The sequence below is a fragment of the Procambarus clarkii genome, chromosome 53 (genome assembly GCF_040958095.1).
Source record: "Procambarus clarkii isolate CNS0578487 chromosome 53, FALCON_Pclarkii_2.0, whole genome shotgun sequence".
Taxonomy (NCBI): Eukaryota; Metazoa; Arthropoda; class Malacostraca; order Decapoda; family Cambaridae; genus Procambarus; species Procambarus clarkii.
The window spans coordinates 23,178,552-23,199,271 of NC_091202.1; the positions used below are offsets into that span (position 1 = coordinate 23,178,552).

At 38.1% G+C, this 20,720-nt stretch overlaps 1 protein-coding gene across 2 annotated transcripts in view; it reads left to right on the plus strand.

The window, feature by feature from the left end:
• Window positions 1–19,897, plus strand: part of RhoGAP54D (Rho GTPase activating protein at 54D) — a 32,696-nt gene extending 12,799 nt beyond the window's left edge. Inside the window, exons 8-11 of one of the 2 annotated variants that reach the window (XM_045756550.2) lie at window positions 4,965–5,225; window positions 9,173–9,280; window positions 10,562–11,119; window positions 11,574–19,897. In XM_045756550.2, coding sequence (XP_045612506.1) covers window positions 4,965–5,225; window positions 9,173–9,280; window positions 10,562–11,119; window positions 11,574–12,725 — 2,079 coding nt within the window. In that variant the 3' untranslated portion in view covers window positions 12,726–19,897. The remainder of the gene's footprint in view (window positions 1–4,964; window positions 5,226–9,172; window positions 9,281–10,561; window positions 11,120–11,573) is intronic. The other variant, XM_045756551.2, reaches the window with a different exon arrangement.
• The last annotated feature ends 823 nt before the right edge of the window (window positions 19,898–20,720 follow it).

Genomic DNA, 20,720 nt, shown 5'->3' on the forward strand with positions numbered 1-20,720 from the left:
TTTATATAATGCAACATATTACAGTTTGCAAACTAGTGGCCAGGTAATAGGATAAATTCCCAGTTTGATCATATATATTAATTGCATGGTTTATTAACACTTTGGCAGGCTGGCATCTAGACACATTGCCGACCCTAAATGTTTTGGTTCCTCGGGCTGCTTATGCCCCATTTGGGAATAGAAAATAATTTTTTCAATCATATACATCTTCTAAGTTATTGTTTGGGTTATAACTCAAAATATTTGCAAACTAATTTTCTAGCAAATAGATGTAAAACCAAAGTGTGTTAATTTTATTCTTGTGTATTATAAAGTGTGTTTATGAATAGTAGTTAGATGAAGCGTTTGAACGTCATCAAAACGAGAAATTGTTAATAAGTGGCAATATTTGGTAGGACAAAAATGAAAATGGGGTAATAATTTACTGCACCATTTGCTTTAATTTATTAGGATATGCATGAAGTAATATCCCTTTAGGAAAACACCTGTGTCCCATTACTATCACTAGTAGGCATCTCTCATACATTCTTGGCAGGAATTGTGTTTTGTCAAAGTATTTTTGTTTTTGTCGTTACAAGTTTTTGTGTGCAGTGTCTGCAAAATGGCTTTGAATATTAGCATTTCTCAACTTTTATACCCTTGAAATTAGTCCAGGTTGTACTTTAAATACACACACAGATTTCATTGGCAACTGAAGAGATGATTTCTGCCTTTTGCTCTTGGTACTGGTTAAATGAGAAAAATTAAACAAAAATTATTCAAATACATTTTACACAACGAAACTGATGTAATGTACAGTACAGGGATTTCTCGAAGCCTTTTGACAAATGTGACCATGCTGTTATTGCACACAAAATGCTTGCAAAAGGAATTACAGTACTGGTAAAGTAGGGAGATGGAACTCTAACTTCCTAATGAACAGAACCCAGAGTGTAATGGTCAACAAAGTCAAATCTGAATCATCCACCATGAAAAGCTCGGTCCCCCAAGGTCCTGTACTTGCTCCAGTACTTTTCCTCGTCCTCATATCAGAGATGGGTAACAATACAAACTATAGTACTGTATCATCTATTGCAGATGATTCTAGAATTGTCACGAGAATAGACAATATGGAGACAAACCTCCGATCTGATGTTCATTGTCTTTCAATGGGTCGCAGAAAATAACATGATGTTATTTAACCCTTAGACCGCGCATATTGGGGCCCTGGTAGCAAAAAATATTTGAATTGTTTAGAAATAACTTAAAAATGTTAAACAAATCTCCAACTTGTTGGCTTCAGTGTTGTGAAACTTTCATCAAAATATTTTCAGAAATTGATTTTAGACAAATTTCTAAAAAATATAAATGTTTTGTTGATAAGGAAAATGGCTCCTAATCACTGGAACTGATGGATTATCCAGTAATAGAGAGATGCAAGCACCTGTTCAATGCTCAGAGAAGAAGAATAGTAGCAAGAAGTGTCCACAAAGTGGATATGCAGTTGGTGCCATTATAACATAGCTGAGTAATACATAATAACACAAATAATAATGAATAACTTTGTTATATAAAATATATAAACATTGTCCAATGTTTATATATGTTACTTTCATCAATGTACCCCCCAAATATTTTTTTTAAGATTTAGTTTTTTTTCTCCTTTGTTTAGTATCTGATTTTGTTGTAATCTTTACATCCTGGAGAGAGCATATGTTTCCATAACTATGTGAAGATAGAATGAAATTAGCCAACAAATAAATCAGTCACACCTGGCAAAACGTGACTTTTTAATTTTTTTAATTTTTTTCAGATTTTTTCTCTGATTTCAAGCTCTATTTTCTTTTTAGGTTTTGATGATTAGGGAGAATATTAAAGATTTTTCACTTATTTAAAATATCCCCTAAATATGTCTACTAAATCATTATAATTATTATAATTATCCCTATATTTTGTGTTGGGGTTATTTTTTCTTGACTTCATTTCAACACATATTGACCTACAACTTTCACATATTCGAGTACGAATGCCAAACAATGTTTATTAAAACATACAAATAAATTAACAAATTAAAACTACCTTTATTCATTGTTGATAACATCAACTTTAATTATCTCTGAAAATAGTTTAAACTTTGAGTGGCTTCTAAAATTCCAGTTTTTGACCGATTCTCACTATTTTGACATATTGTGTGCTCAGCTGTCTGTTCTACAATCCCTTCAGAATGGATTTTTCATAAACTTTATTCATTTGGAGTTAATAAAATTTTTGTCTAAATTGCCGCATATTTCAAATGCCCTATTGAGGATTTTTTTACAGTAAACTATACTGAAAACCTTTATTCTAATTTGATGAAAATGAAGATGATGTGCTATTTTGAGAGAATAATAACATTAAATGAACAATTGGTAATAGTTCACATTTTTTATTCTTGATTGAAAATCTGACGTTTTCAATATTCAATTTTAAAATTAATTTTGATTCTTGTTTTTCAAGTTATGCTGTGATCATTTAGACAAAGTTGGAGCATTTGCCTAGTTGATTATGCAAAAGAAAATTGGAAAGTGTTTGTGCAAGTGTTAAAAACTTATTTGATTTGATATAAAATAATTTAACATATGTATTGCGCAGTCTAAGGGTTAATGAGGATAAGTTCCAGTTACGGCTCTATGGAAAAGACAAAAACATCAAAGCAGAAACTACATATAAAATGCAGTCAAATCACACTATTGAAAGAAAAAGCAATGTAAAAGATTTAGGAGTAATCATATTAGAAGACTTTATTTTTAAGGAACACAACAAAGTTGCTGTCACAACTGCAAAAAAAAAATGACAGTTTGGATGACCAGAACCTTCCAAGCAAGATACCATATCAATGATACTTTTTAAGACATTAGTGCTCTCTAGTGTGGAATATTGTTGCACACTAGTAGCCCCATTCAAAGCTGGAGAAATTGCTGACCTGCATTGCATGGCAGGGAGCCGGTCGGCCGAGCGGACAGCACGCTGGACTTGTGATCCTGTGGTCCTGGGTTCGAACCCAGGCGCCGGCGAGAAACAATGGGCAGAGTTTCTTTCACCCTATGCCCCTGTTACCTAGCAGTAAAATAGGTACCTGGGTGTTAGTCAGCTGTCACGGGCTGCTTCCTGGGGGTGGAGGCCTGGTCAAGGACCGGGCCACGGGGACACTAAAAAGCCCCGAAATCATCTCAAGATAACCTGGAGAGCATGAAAAGCTCTTACACTAGAATCCCCTCAATAAAACATCTAAATTATTGGGACCCCCTAAAATTTTTAAATTGTATTCCCTAGAGTGTGGGCTGGAGAGATACATAATAATTTACACTTGGAAAATATGAAGACTGGTTCCAAATCCACACACAGAAATAACACACGAGATCAGAAGGCATGGCAGGATGTGCAAAATAGCCCCACCGAAAAGCCGAGGTGCAATAGGCTTGATTAGAGAAAACTCGGTCAACATCCAAGGTTCTACACTCTTACCATGTACATTAGGGGCATAACTGACCTCTCGGCGTTCAAAAAGAGAACTCGACATGCACATTCAAAGGATACCTGATCAACCCGGCTGCAAGCAGCTGCATTGAATAGCCTGGTTAGATAAACCAGCAACCAGAAAGCCTGGTCAGAGACAGGGCTGCAGGTACACTGATCCCTGAAATTGTCAACAGGTACACAACATGTAGGTAGATAGGCATGATTAGAATTGGCCCATTTATCACAATCTCCTGCGGAAGCCCAAATACAAGTTACCTGTATCTTGAAGTTGTGCAGAACCCCGGTTGAGAAACACTGGTGTTACTTCTTAACACAATTACATATTAGTTTTATCGGTTTAAAAATAATTACTAGTTCCTTTGTGGACTGGCATAATCTTCAGCCTTTGAAAATTGCAAGCCTATGCACCAGAAATTACTGAAGTGGAATTACTGGTACATAGGCTTGCAACTTTCAAAGAGTGAAGATTATGCCAGTCTACAAAGGAAATAGTAAAAATGTTTAGACCGATAGAACTAATACCACACATTATAAAAAAATCTTTAAAATTGTGTTATTAATAAGAAGTAACATCACGGAGCACATGGTCAGTGTCTACATAACCCTGGACAACATGGATTTGGAGCAAGACACTCTTGCCTGTCACAATTGCTAGACCACTATGACATGGCCCTAGATGCCAAGGAAAACAAGTAAAACTCATTCTCATGCTCATACTGTATTTAGAAAGCTTTTGCAAACATAACCATGGTGTTATTGCATACAGAATGCACATTAAATGAATTGCAGTAAAAGGGTGCTGGCAAAATAGGAAGATGGATCTTCAATTTCCTAGTGAACAGAACCCAAAAAATAATAGTCAACAAAGTAAAATCTAGACCATCCACAGTGAAAAGCTCAGTCCCAGACACTGTGCTTGCTACAGTACTTTCTTATTCTCACGTTGGATATTGATGAGGACACAAATGATAGTACCGTATCATCCTTTGTAGATGACATTGATTTTTATGAGTAAAAATTATAGAGGACAGCAAACCTCCAAACTGATGTAGATCAGGTCTTCCAATGGGTCACAAAAATAAAAAATAATAATAGCAAAAAAAAATAACATTATTTTGGAAGGTAGATTCTTCCCCCAATCCTATAATGTTGGCATGTCGGGTTGATTGCACCACATCGAGGTAGGTTGTGAGTTGCCACATTTCTAGGCCATTCTCACACCAAAAAAAATAAAAAAATAAAAATTGTCCAAGTTTGGGATTCTTAGAGAACTTCACTTGTTACATATATATTCATTGTGATGTCCCTCACACTGTGACACTGCTTTGTTACATACTTTATTATGGATTGTAGAGCCCCTTCCGATAATCCACTTATGAGTTAGGGCAGGCAAGTTGCAAGGGAATGTGTGTTTTAATCAGATGTTGTAAGATTAATGTTACTGACGCCTTTCATTGTCATTGCAGCGATCGATGATGGATGCTCCAGCTAAAACTATTTTTACCTTCATTGATCGTGACCTTACAGCACAAGCCAATGACAAAGATGTTACAGAAATAGCTCTTGCCGAACTTTATGCATATGTTCAGTCACTGCCAGAGTCTGCAAAAAAACGTAAATTAATTAAACAATTTAACTGTGGCACTGGTTTGGGAACCCCACAGGCCAATCAGAGCTTCATCAAGAAGCAAGAGGCTCGGGGCAAAAGGTTAGGAGACTCAATCAAGGTAAGTTGGCAGCAGCAGTAGCATTCTTGTTCATGTCCTGGATCTTGGTGTTCTCTCCTGTTCTCACTTTTTCTTGTTTAATTGCACATTAAGCTTATATTTGGATAAAAGTCTTGAATGCTGGTGCAGATCCTGGTGAAAACTAAATAAGAATATTGCCTATTTAGCAAGATACATTTGTACAGATGTACATAGTTTGTTTAGTTATTTATTATGCACCCCATACCCATCTTGTGGGCGGTAGTGGAAAGGGTTACAGAGGCACATAATGGGCTCGGGGACTGAACCCCACAATTCATTTAGCTAAGCAAGTTACAATCTTGATGAGCTCGTTACAAAATTCAAGAGCAAAATAGCAGGAGCAAAGATTGAAAGTGTCAAAATCTTGAAAGGATTGAAGTGAAATAGACCATGATGGTCAATTTTAGGATTTATAAGAGTAACAATAATATCTGAGAAGATGGTGGAGTATTATGTGACAATACGTGGAGGAGTAGTTATGTGATGAAAAGTTGCTGAGAATGCCATGAAAGTAGCATAAGAATACAAAGAAAAGGTTTATCATGTGAGGTCCATGAATCAAAAAATTAGTAGAGAATTTATTATATGCATAGATTTCACTTGAATTTTTCGACCATAGGAAGTTTTTATTTAAGATAAGGATGAGCGAGATATTTTGACAAATGTACTATAACTATTATTATCTGGATTCCTCATGACTACAAACATTTCAGTAATATACAGTATCGTAATGTGTAAAGAAGTGATCAGGCTAAAAAGAGATGGAGAACGTCTTCACAGCAAGCAACAAGAAAGCCTTTGCAGGACTTCCCAAGATATTTCATGTAGACTTTTAAGATTGAACGAGAGTGAAAACCTGTTTTGGGTGACGTAAAAACTACAATGAGTGACATTGTACTGTAGTTACTAAGAGTTGAGTAAAGCAGCATATGATGGGTTGTTAGCAAGGTAGTACAGCCAGACAAGATATCACCATGGCTACTGAGGCCGTAGGAATACAGTATAATTCAGAGAGAGTTGGTAATGCAAAGTCAGACAAATAGCAGATCCCCAAAATTTTAAGGATTTCGAACACTGAATGTCGATGTTCAGGAAAGAAAATTTACTATGAGGGAATGAGATCTAGTTTTCCCTGGATGGAGTCCCTTGGTGGCTACCTCAAGCTGTCTTGCCGAGTGTTCCCACTACTGTATCGCATCAGTTGCAGGACCTTTTGGCCTACTGGGAATGAGAGCCAGATCCTGGAGACACTCGTCAGGAAAGCATCCATAAAGTAAGTGGAGATTTACAAACAATTGCAAGATTCATTGAAAACAAAGTAATGAAACTGCCAACAACTCAACACACCATGTAGACAAAGCAAGCAAACACCAGCATAGACCCATTAGTACTGATGGCTGTCACTGTGACCTGGAGCTCCTGTCCACAGCCAACTTGAGGTCAGACCTGCTGATGTGGCATAAACACCACATACTCTACTTTGTTTTTCGGGTCATCAAGAAGTTGCCGCGGGTCTTGCTGCTGTCAAACTAAATGCCAGCTGTCCTTGGACTTTGTCCTGTGGGGACCATTTGCTTATGTTTTCTTCTTTTGGTATTTGTTTCATATGCACATTATACTTCCTGGCTTGTATGAACATGGCTTCTTTTATGCTTCAAGCTCAATGAGCTCAGGGTTCACCACCCTGGGTGCTTGTTTAGCACAGCCCACGCACTGGCAGTTACTTACTTGGTGTGTTCGGGTGTTCTTCTCTTCAAAATCTGACCACTGGGATGGGGTGCCTCTCCTCAGGCTGTACACGAGTCCTAGCCACCTCTGTTTAGGCCCTGGGCTAGGGGTATTCCGACTGGTTGTTAATAGGGTGTGCTATGGTACATGCACACTTAGTTTAAATGGCATGCCATAGACACCCTTCGTAGCTGTGTGATTGCTGGATGCTTTTGGTGTCTGCTCTTCCATAGTGTCCTGTCTTAGCTTACCACCTTCAGGCCCCTGGTAATTCCCCAGCAGGTCTACTGCATGGCCCATGATGGATTGACCCCATTGAAACTGTGAGGGCCAACCGCAAGCATCTGGCTTCCAACCTCAGACAGACAAAAACTGTTTTCTAGATATAAATCGTGAGTCCCTTGAACAACATTTCCCGGTTTAGTTATTGTTTCACACCATGATTCCTGCATACCATTGATTCATTTTTATCATGATTCTTTCACTATGGTACATAGTTATCTGGATTCTTTCTCTAGGATTTCTTCACACATGACTGTCATTTATTGGTAAGGTGTCCATATAGCCAATGTCAGAAAATCATTCAACGATTCATGATTTATTGCTGTAAGAGTGAAGTTTCATATGAACAAGTAATGGCACCACTGTCACACTTATATACTACCCCAGGGAGACTGTTAAAATCATTATCAACACTATAAATATTGACATGAGTAAAGTGATTACTTTATATTAAAGAGGTAAACAAACAGAGTAAATGATTTTACTGTGCTTTACATGGTAAACCAACAAAGCTATGGAATGGAATGGAATGGAATGGAATGAAAGATTTATTTGAGTGATCAAATTTTGCAAATATTTTAAAGTTTGGCATCAGTAATATAAAAGTATGGAAGACCAGATGGCATAAGAGATCCTTGGGAAGGATGAAGGAAAGGGCAACAGCACTACTACTACGTATTTAGTAGTAATAGCTAGTTGACCAACCGGTCTCGTTGTGCGTGGACATAGGCGTTCCAGAGTTGGCAATAGTGTTTGGCCTTGGTCATGTAGCTCAATGCTACAGTGGGGGGGGGAATAAAAGGGGCAACAGTTTTCCTAGTAATACTGTACTACTTTTGCCCTTATCTTGTGTTAATTCCTTGGTAACAGTTATACTGTATATAAAATTGAGGAAGACGAAGTCAGTTATTGATGGTGATACTGTGATTAAGTTATTTTTGTCTGTATTATACATATTTACTTAGAGTAACAGTATTCATTAGATGCTACTGCCTAATTCAAGAAATGACTTGAGGGCAGCTGTACCAGCACCATGTGTGTGTGTCACTATTTGGAAGTGTCCTAAGAAACACTGGTCTTGAAAGTGGGTGTAAATGATGAGTAATGTTGAAGTGGTGTAGTACCATACAAAGCAACCTTGATCAAACTGTGTGTCAGGACGGAACACTCGGTGAAACCAAATAAATACCTAATGGCACAAATCTTGATGTAATACAATAGCTGCGTTGTTTAGATGTTTAATGCTTAAATTGACTAATAATTGTATGATTAGTGTTTGTGTATGTGACATTATCTGTTGATGAACACTACTGTCCTGCTACGGTTGTGCGGTGTGATATCTCCTTACTCGATTGTTTTCATCCATTTTGCTTTTCATTTTTCATTATTTGTGAGAAGAAAAAGACGTCTTATCGACAATGTTAGGTTAGAGCAGACAGGGTTCAAGACAATTTCTGTATATGGAAGAAAAACCTATATTTGATTACTTGAATGACAAGTATGATTACAGTACTACCAAGACATTTAAGAGATTGAAAATGGCAGGTGGTATTTTAGGATGGCTATCACATTCAAGGCTTTTCATCATGTTTCTCATCGGCTATGCTATTTAATTCCCTTAATCCAATCTTGTGTAAATCCAATAATGCAATCTTACAGTATGTGCTTTAATTTAGTGCATTTTCATTTTTATTTCGGCACTAAAGCATGCCTCTCTAACACCCATTGTGCATGTGTTAATCTGCAAATTAAAATACTGTTTTGCCTGTCCAGAGCTTTTTTTTTTTAATGTGCATAATAACTCAATAATCCAGAATGCTTACTCATTTCTCTTGGAGCCAAATTATGTTAATGAGTGGTTATTCTCTCTTAAAAAGTTTGAGATCAAATAGGTTTATCTTCATAACCTGTTTCAGAAACATCTATTCCACAAGACAGTGAAATCTTCAAAGAGTAAATCGCAGCCTTTTGCTTCTTCTGACAGCACCAAAGTTAAGCGTTCCAACAGTCAAGATTTACTTAGTGTGAGTTGATACTTTGTGTAATGAGAGCCTATTCAACTTCAAAGTTATATTTAACATTACAAAAAAAATATAAAAATAAAAATTGTGCACACTATATATATATATATATATATATATATATGTCGTACCTAGTAGCCAGAACGCACTTCTCAGCCAACTATACAAGGCCCGATTTGCCTAATAAGCCAAGTTTTCCTGAATTAATATATTTTCACTAATTTTTTTCTTATGAAATGATAAAGCTACCCATTTCATTATGTATGAGGTCAATTTTTTTTTATTGGAGTTAAAATTAACGTAGATATATGACCGAACCTAACCAACCCTACCTAACCTAACCTAACCTATCTTTATAGGTTAGGTTTGGTTAGGTAGCCCAAAAAGGTAGGTTAGGTTAGGTTAGGTAGGTTAGGTAGTCGAAAAACAATTAATTCATGAAAACTTGGCTTATTAGGCAAATCGGGCCTTGCATAGTAGGCTGAAAAGTGAGTTCTGGCTACTAGGTACGACATATATATATATATATATATATATATATATATATATATATATGTCGTACCTAATAGCCAGAACGCACTTCTCAGCCTACTATTCAAGGCGCGATTTGCCTAATAAGCCAAGTTTTCATGAATTAATGTTTTTTCGTCTACCTAACCAACCTAACCTAACCTAACCTAGCTTTTTTTGGCTACCTAACCTAACCTTACCTATAAATATAGGTTAGGTTAGGTTAGGTAGGGTTGGTTAGGTTCGGTCATATATCTACGTTAATTTTAACTCCAATAAAAAAAAATTGACCTCATACATAGAGAAAAGGGTTGCTTTATCATTTCATAAGAAAAAAATTATAGTAAATATATTAATTCAGGAAAACTTGGCTTATTAGGCAAATCGGGCCTTGAATAGTAGGCTGAGAAGTGAGTTCTGGCTACTAGGTACGACATATATATATATATATATATATATATATATATATATATATATATATATATATATATATATATATATATATATATATATATAATGTGTGTATGTGCTATACATGTATACATACATACATACACACTATATATATATATATATATATATATATATATATATATATATATATATATATATATATATATATATATATATATATATATATATATATATATAATATAAATGGAAGCTTTAGCTATTATTGAAATTGCTTATATATTTTTATATTGTAGATACTTTGCATGTATCACTGCCTCAGTGATCTGATTTTTACTGTTATTTTGCTGCGTCGCATTACAGAGTCCTTCTGCCAGATCCCCTGAGCTGCGTATGTACCGTCGTAATACTGAGCTTGGCACACGGAGTCGTTTAAAAGCAAAATCTCTTGATGATTTATCATGTAGCGACGACCTTTCCTCGGACACCACCTCTTCTCCATACTCGTCTTCCTTTATTCACACAATATTTCACACAAAATGCCATTTCCGTCAGAATGGAAAGCATCCCTTCCCCATTTCCCTGCCATCACTTGGTATTAATGCATGTCTTGGTTCATCATCGTCGGATCAAGGCTCCTGTACTGATCCTTTGTCCCCTCTGCCCCTCTTGTCTTTTTCCCCGGATTCGAGTTGTGATACTCTGGAAGCTCTCACAGAGGTCAACTCCAGTCAGTCCGTCCTCAGCACCAGAACGGAAAAATTTCCCCAATCTGCTTTCAACTTTGCCTCAACAGCACTGGAGGAAGTTAAAGAAAATGCTCTCCCTTGGGATAGCATGTTGGCCTCTACTCCTGCTGGCTCCCAGCTGCAGGTGCACTCCCCCATTTCTCAGGCTATGATAAGAGCCAGCATACCTCAGGTACTGACTACCCTGTCACTTTTACCACTTAACATGCATCCAAAACCCATACTGGTACAGCTGGAAGAGCAATCGAGTGATACTCATGCCTTGTGCAACTTTTTTTTTTGCTTGCTAATGATGGCTTTGCACATCTAATTCTTTATTAATTTTTATCAGATTATGCACAGTACTGCTAAAAATTTTGATGTGATAATTAAGTAACTTTATATTCATATAAATGCAGTTGCTGAAATACTGTAATGTATATATAGTATATACAGTATAATTATAATGACATACTGGTATATTACATTGGGTTTAAGTCAATACTAGTATTGTTGAAACACATTTTTTTTAGATTAAACAATGTGTGCCTAACAGCTTTTCAGTCCATGATGCATGCAGATTAACAAATTTATAATATAAATACTGTATAAGCTAATCTATTATTTCTGCATCACTTAATTTTCAGAAGGTGATAATGACTCCACGTAGCCGTTGTCCAATCATCATCAACTCTGCGTCCAATTTATCTCAAGTTGCCGAGGAAAGCTTGCACCTGCATGCTTCCAGAAGCGTGAACAAAGAGGAGAGTGATGATGCAAGTAATGTAGACATGCACTGCTCCCCTGTTATTGGTAACCCAACGGCCCAGCTCACATCCCCACCAAAGTCTGTCCAGTCACCAGCTGACTCTACAAACCTCAATTTGATTTCTTCTGATCATGATAAAAATGATACTGATGATGACTTGGAAAGGGAAACAAGCGAGAAGAAATCCCAAAGCACTTCACATGATTGTAAGAAGGAAGAGAGAGAGAGTAAACTTAGCAGCAGATGGGGCTCAACTTCCCTACGTCGAACACTAAGTTCAGCCAGCTCAACTAGCTCGCTCTTTGGTGGTTTTTTCCGCCATTTGAGCACGTCTTCCCTGGCTCAGTTAGCTACAAGACTGACATCATCTTCTACACGTCAGCATCCTGAGATGGATGAAAATACAGATATTGAGAATGGGTCAATGTCGGAGGACGACGACGTTATGAATGAATCGTTAACTAGTGTTTTCAAGGAATATCTTTTAAGTCGCAGCATACTTACAGACAATCCAGTTGATTTATCTTTACATTTAGAAGATGAGGAAACCAAAGAAGCTGAAATGGAGAAAGGTACTTTTTTACTAGATAAAAATACTGATGAACACAATGAAGCTTACCAATTTTGTGATTCTGCATATGGGGACTCTCAGCCTCCAAGTAAATGTGTGTCTCGGCAGTGCTCAAAGGCTTCTTTAAGATCTCTAGACTCTGCTGTTGGTCTCTCTGACTCTCTCTTATACTGCCTGAATGGAAATGATCCATTATCTGCCTCTGGTTCAGTAGGAAGGAATAGCTGCAATAGTTCTCGAACCAGAATACTTGAAGAAAATTCAGAACCTCTAGCTCAGAATTCATTCTTACAAGATAGAGCTGAGAACAAAAATTTGTTAGAGCTCCATTCGTGTTCACCAGACAGCCGATGTCAGTCTCTTCTTAAAACCAAGCAAGGCACTCCAGTACCACAAAGAGACAAAGAACTTTCAGAGAGTGCAAACAGTGCTAAAGTGCTTTTTGAAACCTCTTTTTAATATTAATGATAACTTAAAATAATTTGTTTTTATCCACTTGGAACAAAAAATATCAATACTAGATTTGATTTTTTAAATTCCACCCAAGACGGATTTGACAAACCCAAGCACTGGCCTGGCCTGGTGATAGTGTGGGGCCAAGCACTGACCTGGCCTGGTGACTGTGTGTGTGTGTTCTGCAGCAAATAATGCATCACCAAAGCTGTCTGAGCAAAGGCACTCATGCGTGCTGCTTGGGTTGAGCACTGCTTGGTGCAGTCTTGCAGCCTCTTTTGCTGTTTCATACATTTATATATCTGTTATGATCTCTTGTTTCCTATGGTAACTCCTTCTGGGAGTGTCCTCAGGTAGAATACTTTGAATTACTTCTACTTCCTTTTAAATGTTAAATGAAATATTTAATAAGAATTTACATGTATCATTTTGATGTCTTGAAAACAACATATGGAAATACTTAAGGTCGCTTCAACAAATGTACAAATGTAATATTAAAAAAAATTATAGTAGTTCAGTACTGTATGTGGAAAAAAGATCTGATACTAAGAAGCAGTTGCTTCGGCCTCTATACTGTGTGTCAGTTTTCTAAATTTCTATTTTTAGTTTAGTCAGTGACAAGATCCTTTTTGTTATTGTGTGTGCTTGTTGAGGTAACCATCAGCCTTCCCATGTATTGTAACGTTTCAGATTAAGTTGGTTGCTTTAATAATAACAATGTATATAAACATAAGTGAAGCAAGCTTGTGTTTATATAGATTGTTTGGACACAAGCCAACTGACACTACAGTACAGTGTAATATAAGCTTAATATACTATACAGTGTTAACTTATAAAGTAGTGTCTCGTGCACAACAATGAAATCTGCAGTGCCAAAAATTAACAGAATGGAGAAGCCAAATGACAATGACCTGTGTGTGGTTTATCTTAAATATTGTCAACAATGGTCACCTTAATTTCTAATTTATTCTGTTAATGATGTTGACAATGGTTCTTCATGAGGTACCATTTTATGAATAATTCCATTTATCATTTTATCATAGACACAGATGAGAAGTTTAACATTCAGACAATGATGATAGCTGGGAAAATTCACTGCTGGTCTTAATCAGTTAATAGAGGTGTGGTCTAAAGTTGACCCTTACTGTGAACTGTATTGGGGTATTACACAATGTGTGTATTATTCTCTAACTTCAGGAATAATTGTACAGAAAGAGTGTTTTAGATTTATTGGATCATTACATAACATTTATGGTGTTAGAACAGCATAAATAGGTACTTTAAGGAATTGATAAATGCAATATTTTACTGTGTACATAGGAAAGATTTTTTTTACTTCTGATTTATTTAGATTTATTTATATAATAATTCCCATAAGTGCAAATATATTTTGTGGACGTGTACTGAAAGGCCTCTATTATGTTTGAAAATTATTCCCCTTGTTTCATCGGCAGTGTGCTGCTCCTGCGGTCTCACTTGGACCATATTGTCACATATACTCTTCATGTTTTTACACATTGTCGATGCTTAATACAATGTGATGAACATTGGTTTTTCTTTGTTACAAAAAATTCTTCTTTGAGGCAATACACTTTTTGGGGGTAAATTGATTTGTTAATTATTTTATAGTGTGTATAAAGCAGTGCATGTAGTTTACCAAGTGCCTTATCAGTATTCATTGCTAACATGAAACTTCATTTATTCTCACGAATTATTAATGTTGCATTTATCCCTAAATCATGTACAATATACATGCAGTAAACTTTCTCTAGCTTCAAGAGTTTCATTTGTATGCAACTTGGTAGCAATGCTTGGTTTCCTCTTCCTGTCATTATCTTGTAACTTGCCCTTTATATTTAGGTTCCTAGTACTGCTGTATTTTTAAAATATGTACAGGTTTCAAAATTCTGAAATCTGCTACAAATTGTGGGTATTGAAACTGGGTCTCTTGAATGAAAGGAAAAGCCACTTCCTTTTGATATCATTTGCCAAGTCATTCCATATTTTTTCATTTTACAACCTGGGGAACTTACCTCGATTAAGTTGGCTGGAAATGATAATGTTGTCATGCAGAGTAAGGACTTGCTTGTCCTACTTACCACGGAGTGGAAGTGTCTTGAGCAGTAAACCAACAAGGTTGTTGTTCCTTGATTAGTGTGGAAACTCATGATGTGCCATTCAGAGATCTGGGTTCTATCCTTGCAAATCTTTGACCATTTCACTGTTCTAACATTTAATTTTCAAATTTCTCTAAGTATTATGCATATTGCCAAAGATAATATTCATTCAGTTTATTCTTTATCCATTTTAAAGCTGTTTATTTAGGTGTAGAAAAATGCCTCTTTCAGAGACGAACCTCTTAGTACTGGCCTTGGAAAGCCACCATCTTGCCAGGCATCTAAGGCTCTCTCTCATTCTACTGGGTGCAGGGACCTTGAGGGAAAGAGGGAAGCTGAGAGTCACAAGATGCCTCTCACTGAGGGGAAACCCCCTGCTAAAATTTAAGATTGTCATGTAAACTTGTACTCTTAGAGAAATGTTTATGAATAAATTTAAAAAAAGTAGCAAACACCACTCGGCTGCTTCACTCCTGCCACCAGATGGCAGTGTTAATTAACCAGGGTCCGTCACCGACCTGCTTTACTCCAACATCCAAGTGGTTGGATTTTCTTAAATTATTGAGTAATAAGTTTTGTGTGTACATGCAAGTCGTTTGTGTGGGTCATGGACTTTAAGCCCGTTTCAGGGATTTCTTCCCTAGCATGCTGTTTAGCAAAGATTGTCTGCAAACTGAATTAACTTAAGATGATTTCTCTGTAGGGTGGACTCCTCCAGTGTCTTTCCTTATTTTGTGTTGTGCCTTGGGATTTGGTCACCAGGCAAGACCTTTAGAAGAGTGGTATTACTAGTTTTAATATGGCCCTTCAGGTCATGCTCATGGCCAGGTTGCACTTGGGGAGTGGCATTTAGCATAGTGTGATTTTGTTGCGACATCAGTTTTGAGTACCTGGAGCATACTGGGAGAGGGTTCTGGAAATTCAGCTTCCCGACCCTGGCCCGAGGCCAGGTTCGACTTGAAATAATTTAGTCCAACTGGCTGTTGCTTGGAGTGGCCCTCAGATCCACTACAGTCTTGTTGGTCTGGCACTTCTTGCAAGAACTTGTCTAAGTGCCTCTTGAATACATCCACCTTTGGTCCAGCAATATTTCTAATGCTTGCTGTGAGGGGTGTTGAACAGCTGTGGACCTCTGATGTTCAGACAGTGTTCTCTGAATGTGCCCATGACACCTCTACTCTTCATTCTGCATTTCCTTCCATGTCTTTCACTCCAGTATGTTATTCTACTGTGCAAATTTGGGACCTGGCCTTCAAGTATCTTCCATATGTATATTATTTTATACCTTTCTAGTCTCCTTTCCAAAGAGTACATTTTGAGTCCCAATAATTTAGACATGTTATCATTTCTATGCATGCCGTATGTTCTCTGTATTCCCTCTAATTCAGAGATTTCTCCTGCTCTGAAAGGGTAAAAGTGAGTACTGGGCAATACTCAAGACAGGACAGCACCAGTGATTTAAATAGTATTAGCATTGCTGTTGGGTCTCTGGATTTGAATGTAATCATAATCTATCCTATCATTTTCCTGGCCTCTGCTATATTTGCTCAGTTATACGGTATTCACTGTCAGGTCATCAGATATCATAATTCCCAGATCTTTTACATATTGCTTTCCTCCTATGAGTAGGTCTGATTGTGTCTTGTCCCTTGTGTTTGGTTTAAGTTCCTCGTTTCCACCATGCCTAACTACCTGGAACATGTCACCTTAAACAATGTTATTTTCAGTTGCCCAATTCAAGACTTTATTAATATCTGCCTGTGGTTTTTCAGTCTTCTGCAGAGGAAATTTTCATGCCGACTTTTGTATCTGCAAAGGATGACACGAATCTGTGACTAGTATTTTTGTCTATATCCATAATGAGAATGAGAAATGGCAACGGTGCGAAGACTGTGCCCAGGGGTACAGAACTTTTCACTGCACTTGGACTTGATCTTGGTTCTCTATTTGAGGGGAAAAGTTTGGATGTGTTTCTAGAAATGTACATTCTCAATGTCTTTTGTTCTACTAAATTCGAGTGAGAACTTTGGCATCGTGTACCATAAGCTGGAATGCTTATAGTGAGAGGCATTTGTTCTCATTTTGTCATGACGTGTGCTGTATTTTTTTTTGGGGGGGGGGGGGGGCTCTGTACTCCCAACCTGCATTGACAGGGCAGGTTGGGAGCTTGTTAGCTAATGTGTCTGCTTTAACTTTTGCCTATTGCATTTGAAGGTAAGATTTGCATGGCATGCTTTGATCAACTGTCCCACATTTGAATGGTGGTTCAGAAAGGTCACCTCAGTGCTATCCATGACAGTTCAGTTCCCTGTGGATACCAGCAGAGTAGATGCCATTCTCAGGGATGACTTTTTCCATTTTCCTCTATAGCACATGGGTCAGCAGACAGCATTTTAATTACCTGTACTCTCCTAATTGTACTGGTTTAATTGGGCTTGATGTTGAGCTTCAACTATTTGGTCCTGCCTTTCAGCTTTCAATCAACTGGTGTACTGGTTCCTGATCCTATTAGGCTCTTTTCATACCTACATTTAAATACGAGTCTACCTCTAGCACCTCATTTCTTGGTGAATTTCATTTGTTCACTAGAATTTTGTTAGTGTCAGTGTGGCTCATTTGGGTACTCAATTCTTGTGCATTGAGCCTATCATCAGGGTTCTTTTTGGGATAGTTTCATCTATTGAGACTGCCATCTGCCACCCTACCTTTCTTTGCATGCCACATAAGGTTTGGCTTTGGTTGAGCCAATCTTTGTTGTCATTATTCTGATCTTTTCTTCAACTCCATTTACTATGTTTGGGCACTGTTTCTTTAAGCCACTCGAGTCTAATAGGCACTTGCTTGCTAGTCTTCTCAATAGTTTGCAATCACCATTGGCAATACAGTAGCTGTTCCATCTCCATCTGGTTTGCTCTTGCATTGGGCAGAGGCCTCCCTTCCATCTTTATACAACTTGTTCTTTTGGTCCAATGGGTTGGGTTTGGTGGTAATCTTTTGTTGGGTTCCCAGCCATATTGGTGTGTCTTTAAATGAGCGTGCGGATGCTGCTGCCAAGGACGCTGTCCGCTCTTGTCCCATCTCTCGCAAAGGCATTCCGTATTCCGACTTTTACCCGGTTATCCATTCCTCAGTCCTTACCCGTTGGCAGGCTTCTTGGTTGTCTGTTACTGGTAACAAGCTACGTACTCTTAAATGTTGTGTTTCCTCGTGGCCGTCCTCCTTCCACTGTAACCGGCGGTGGGAAATAGCTCTGGCGAGGTTGCGTATTGGCCATACTCGCTTAACCCATGGTCACTTGATGGAGCGCCGCCCTGCTCCTTATTGTCCTAGTTGCATTGTCCCTCTTACGGTCGTGCATGTCCTTCTTGAATGTCCTGACTTCCAGGACGAGCGTGTGTCTTGCTTTCCGACCGCCTCTCGCGGTCACCTGTCCCTCGATAGAATTCTTGGTGACTCGGATACTTTTGATATCGTTCGCCTTATGCGTTTTTGTTCTCGTATTGGCATCCTTGGTGATATTTAGCGCCCTCTGATTATTTTGCGTATTTGATGGTGCTACATAGCCTTCCCGGTTTGGTGCCTTCTTTTGATAATTACTTACTTACTTGGTGGTAATCTTGAGATGATTTCGGGGCTTTGTGTTCCCGTGGCCCGGCCCTCGACCAGGCTTCCTGTTTTGTTACACACCCTCAGGAAGCAGCCCATAGCAGCTAACTCCTAGGTACCTATTTACTGCTAGATGAACAGGGACATCAGGGTGAAAAAACTGCCCATATGTTTCCACCTCCACCAGGGATCAAACCCAGAACTTCAGGACTACGAATCTCAAGCGCTGTCCACTCAGCTGTCAGGCCCCTAAGTGGATGCCTTTTCCTCCTTTTCTGAGTGTGGTTCTTTCTCAAATAATGCATGCCCAAAGCTGCAGAGTAACTTGCACACTATATTAAGTACAATTAGTATTATCTCAGGTTGGAGTGCCGTCATGTTGGGTGTCCTTAGATATTTGTTTGGCGTCTAGATATGGTGTGTTCTATCATACGATGTCTAGCTATGCTACGAGATAAGGGAAGCCTTTTTCATCTTGTGTTTAACCATGGGTGATCACTGCTATCTTGGAAGGTTAAGAAGTGGTATAGGAAGTGACCAACAACCAGGAGTGAGGTCATCCTCTCCTCTCATATCCAGGCTAGAAAGAGTGCCATCTCTACACTTTCCAGAGACATCATGTGAACTCTGGGGAGGACCAATCAGGTGATAGGCCAATGAAGAAAAAATTTTGATTGGTGCATCCATATAGAGGTTCAGTGAAGCAAACAAGTGATGGTTAAGCTTTGTAAACTAGCAGTCTTATTTGCTCCTTGTCTTTGCTAGATATCTTTCTCCTCGCCCAACTTAGGAATCATATGGTCAAGCAGTACTGACTGCACCGAGTTGTCGACGCAATAATACAATAATCCGTTTTGTGGTACCAAGACCAGCGGCAATTGAGACGAGATTATTGCAGTGTTTGTGATCATGGCAACAAGTGTGTGAATGTCCGCTGGTGTGAACTGACATTAATACATACTATTTAAATTTTTGAAATAACTGGTTTGCATTCGCAGCAACTTACTTCGTAGCCCAGTTTGATTTAGATGCAAACTTCTGCAACAGGTGTGTGGTGGTATCTATAAGACTTAAGAGACTAGTTCAAGGTTTGTGTGTCAATTGCTGCTAAAGAGAGTGAGCATGTACAAGTGATTATTCTACACATGTAGATTATATTATGCATGCAAACTGATGTCCAGAGTATCCCCTATTGAAACTCCTGTAAAACCTTTGAAACTGTGGCAGTGATAAGAAGTCTTACAGTGAAGCATGCTACATATAATTGCAGTGGTATAGGAAGTGACCAACTGCAAGTGATAGGATACTGCATTAGGTTTAAGTATTCATCCGCAGGGCGAGTACAGATCACTTGTCTGCTTACCTTTATGTATGATGCTTTGCAGAGTAAAGAGGAATCCCAAACTATGTACAGTATTTAGGATTAAGCATAATAAATTAGTTACTTTAATTACACATGATTGTATCTGTGAGCCCTTCTCCATCATATAAAATCTGTCTTGCCCATCAAGGGAACCATACTCGTGCTAGCACTACATTAATAAAATATTGATGTGAACAAAGTCTAATTCCCTAACAGGTCGAGTTACACAACCAATAATCCTGCAAATTCACATGAATTCTGCATTTGTTGCTCTAAACACACTACTCGCAGGATAACCCCCGTGAAATGTGCTGTATTGCAAGCAGGAAAAGTAATTTTGGACCATTCCCAAGCATTCCTCTGCTTCTTTTCTACATAGCTCTTTCATTTTTGTGGGCTGGATGTGGGAATGGACATATTCTTCATCAAGTAGCTTGTGTAGGTAATTCGTACTTCCTACAAGTTTTTTTTTTTTTTTTTGCCCTGTCCATTTTTCCTTTAGTTTTTATGTAGTACCGAGATAAATGTAGTTTTAATGTGGTACAATAAAAAGTATTGTACTAGTTTTGTGTGGTTTGCCGAGACAGTTTTTATTGACTAGCCCTTTCTGGTACTCTCCATACCCCACCCACTTCCATGGCAGATGCCTCCCAATTTCTCATTCATGACTGACTACACCTCTGTTACAATTGCACCTTTAACTAACCTTTTACCAGCATATCATTCCTAGGTTACCCACTCGATCCTGCACTACTCGACCTGCTGCTCCTAATTTCTATAATCTGTTTGGTTTACCCATGTGTCTGGAAACAAAATATTTTGATGTTCTTAATAACCCTACTGCCCCTGGTGCTGGCACCTGGTAGGCAGGGGGGAGGGGGGTGCACCTCTAAGGCTCCTCACATAAAACAAACA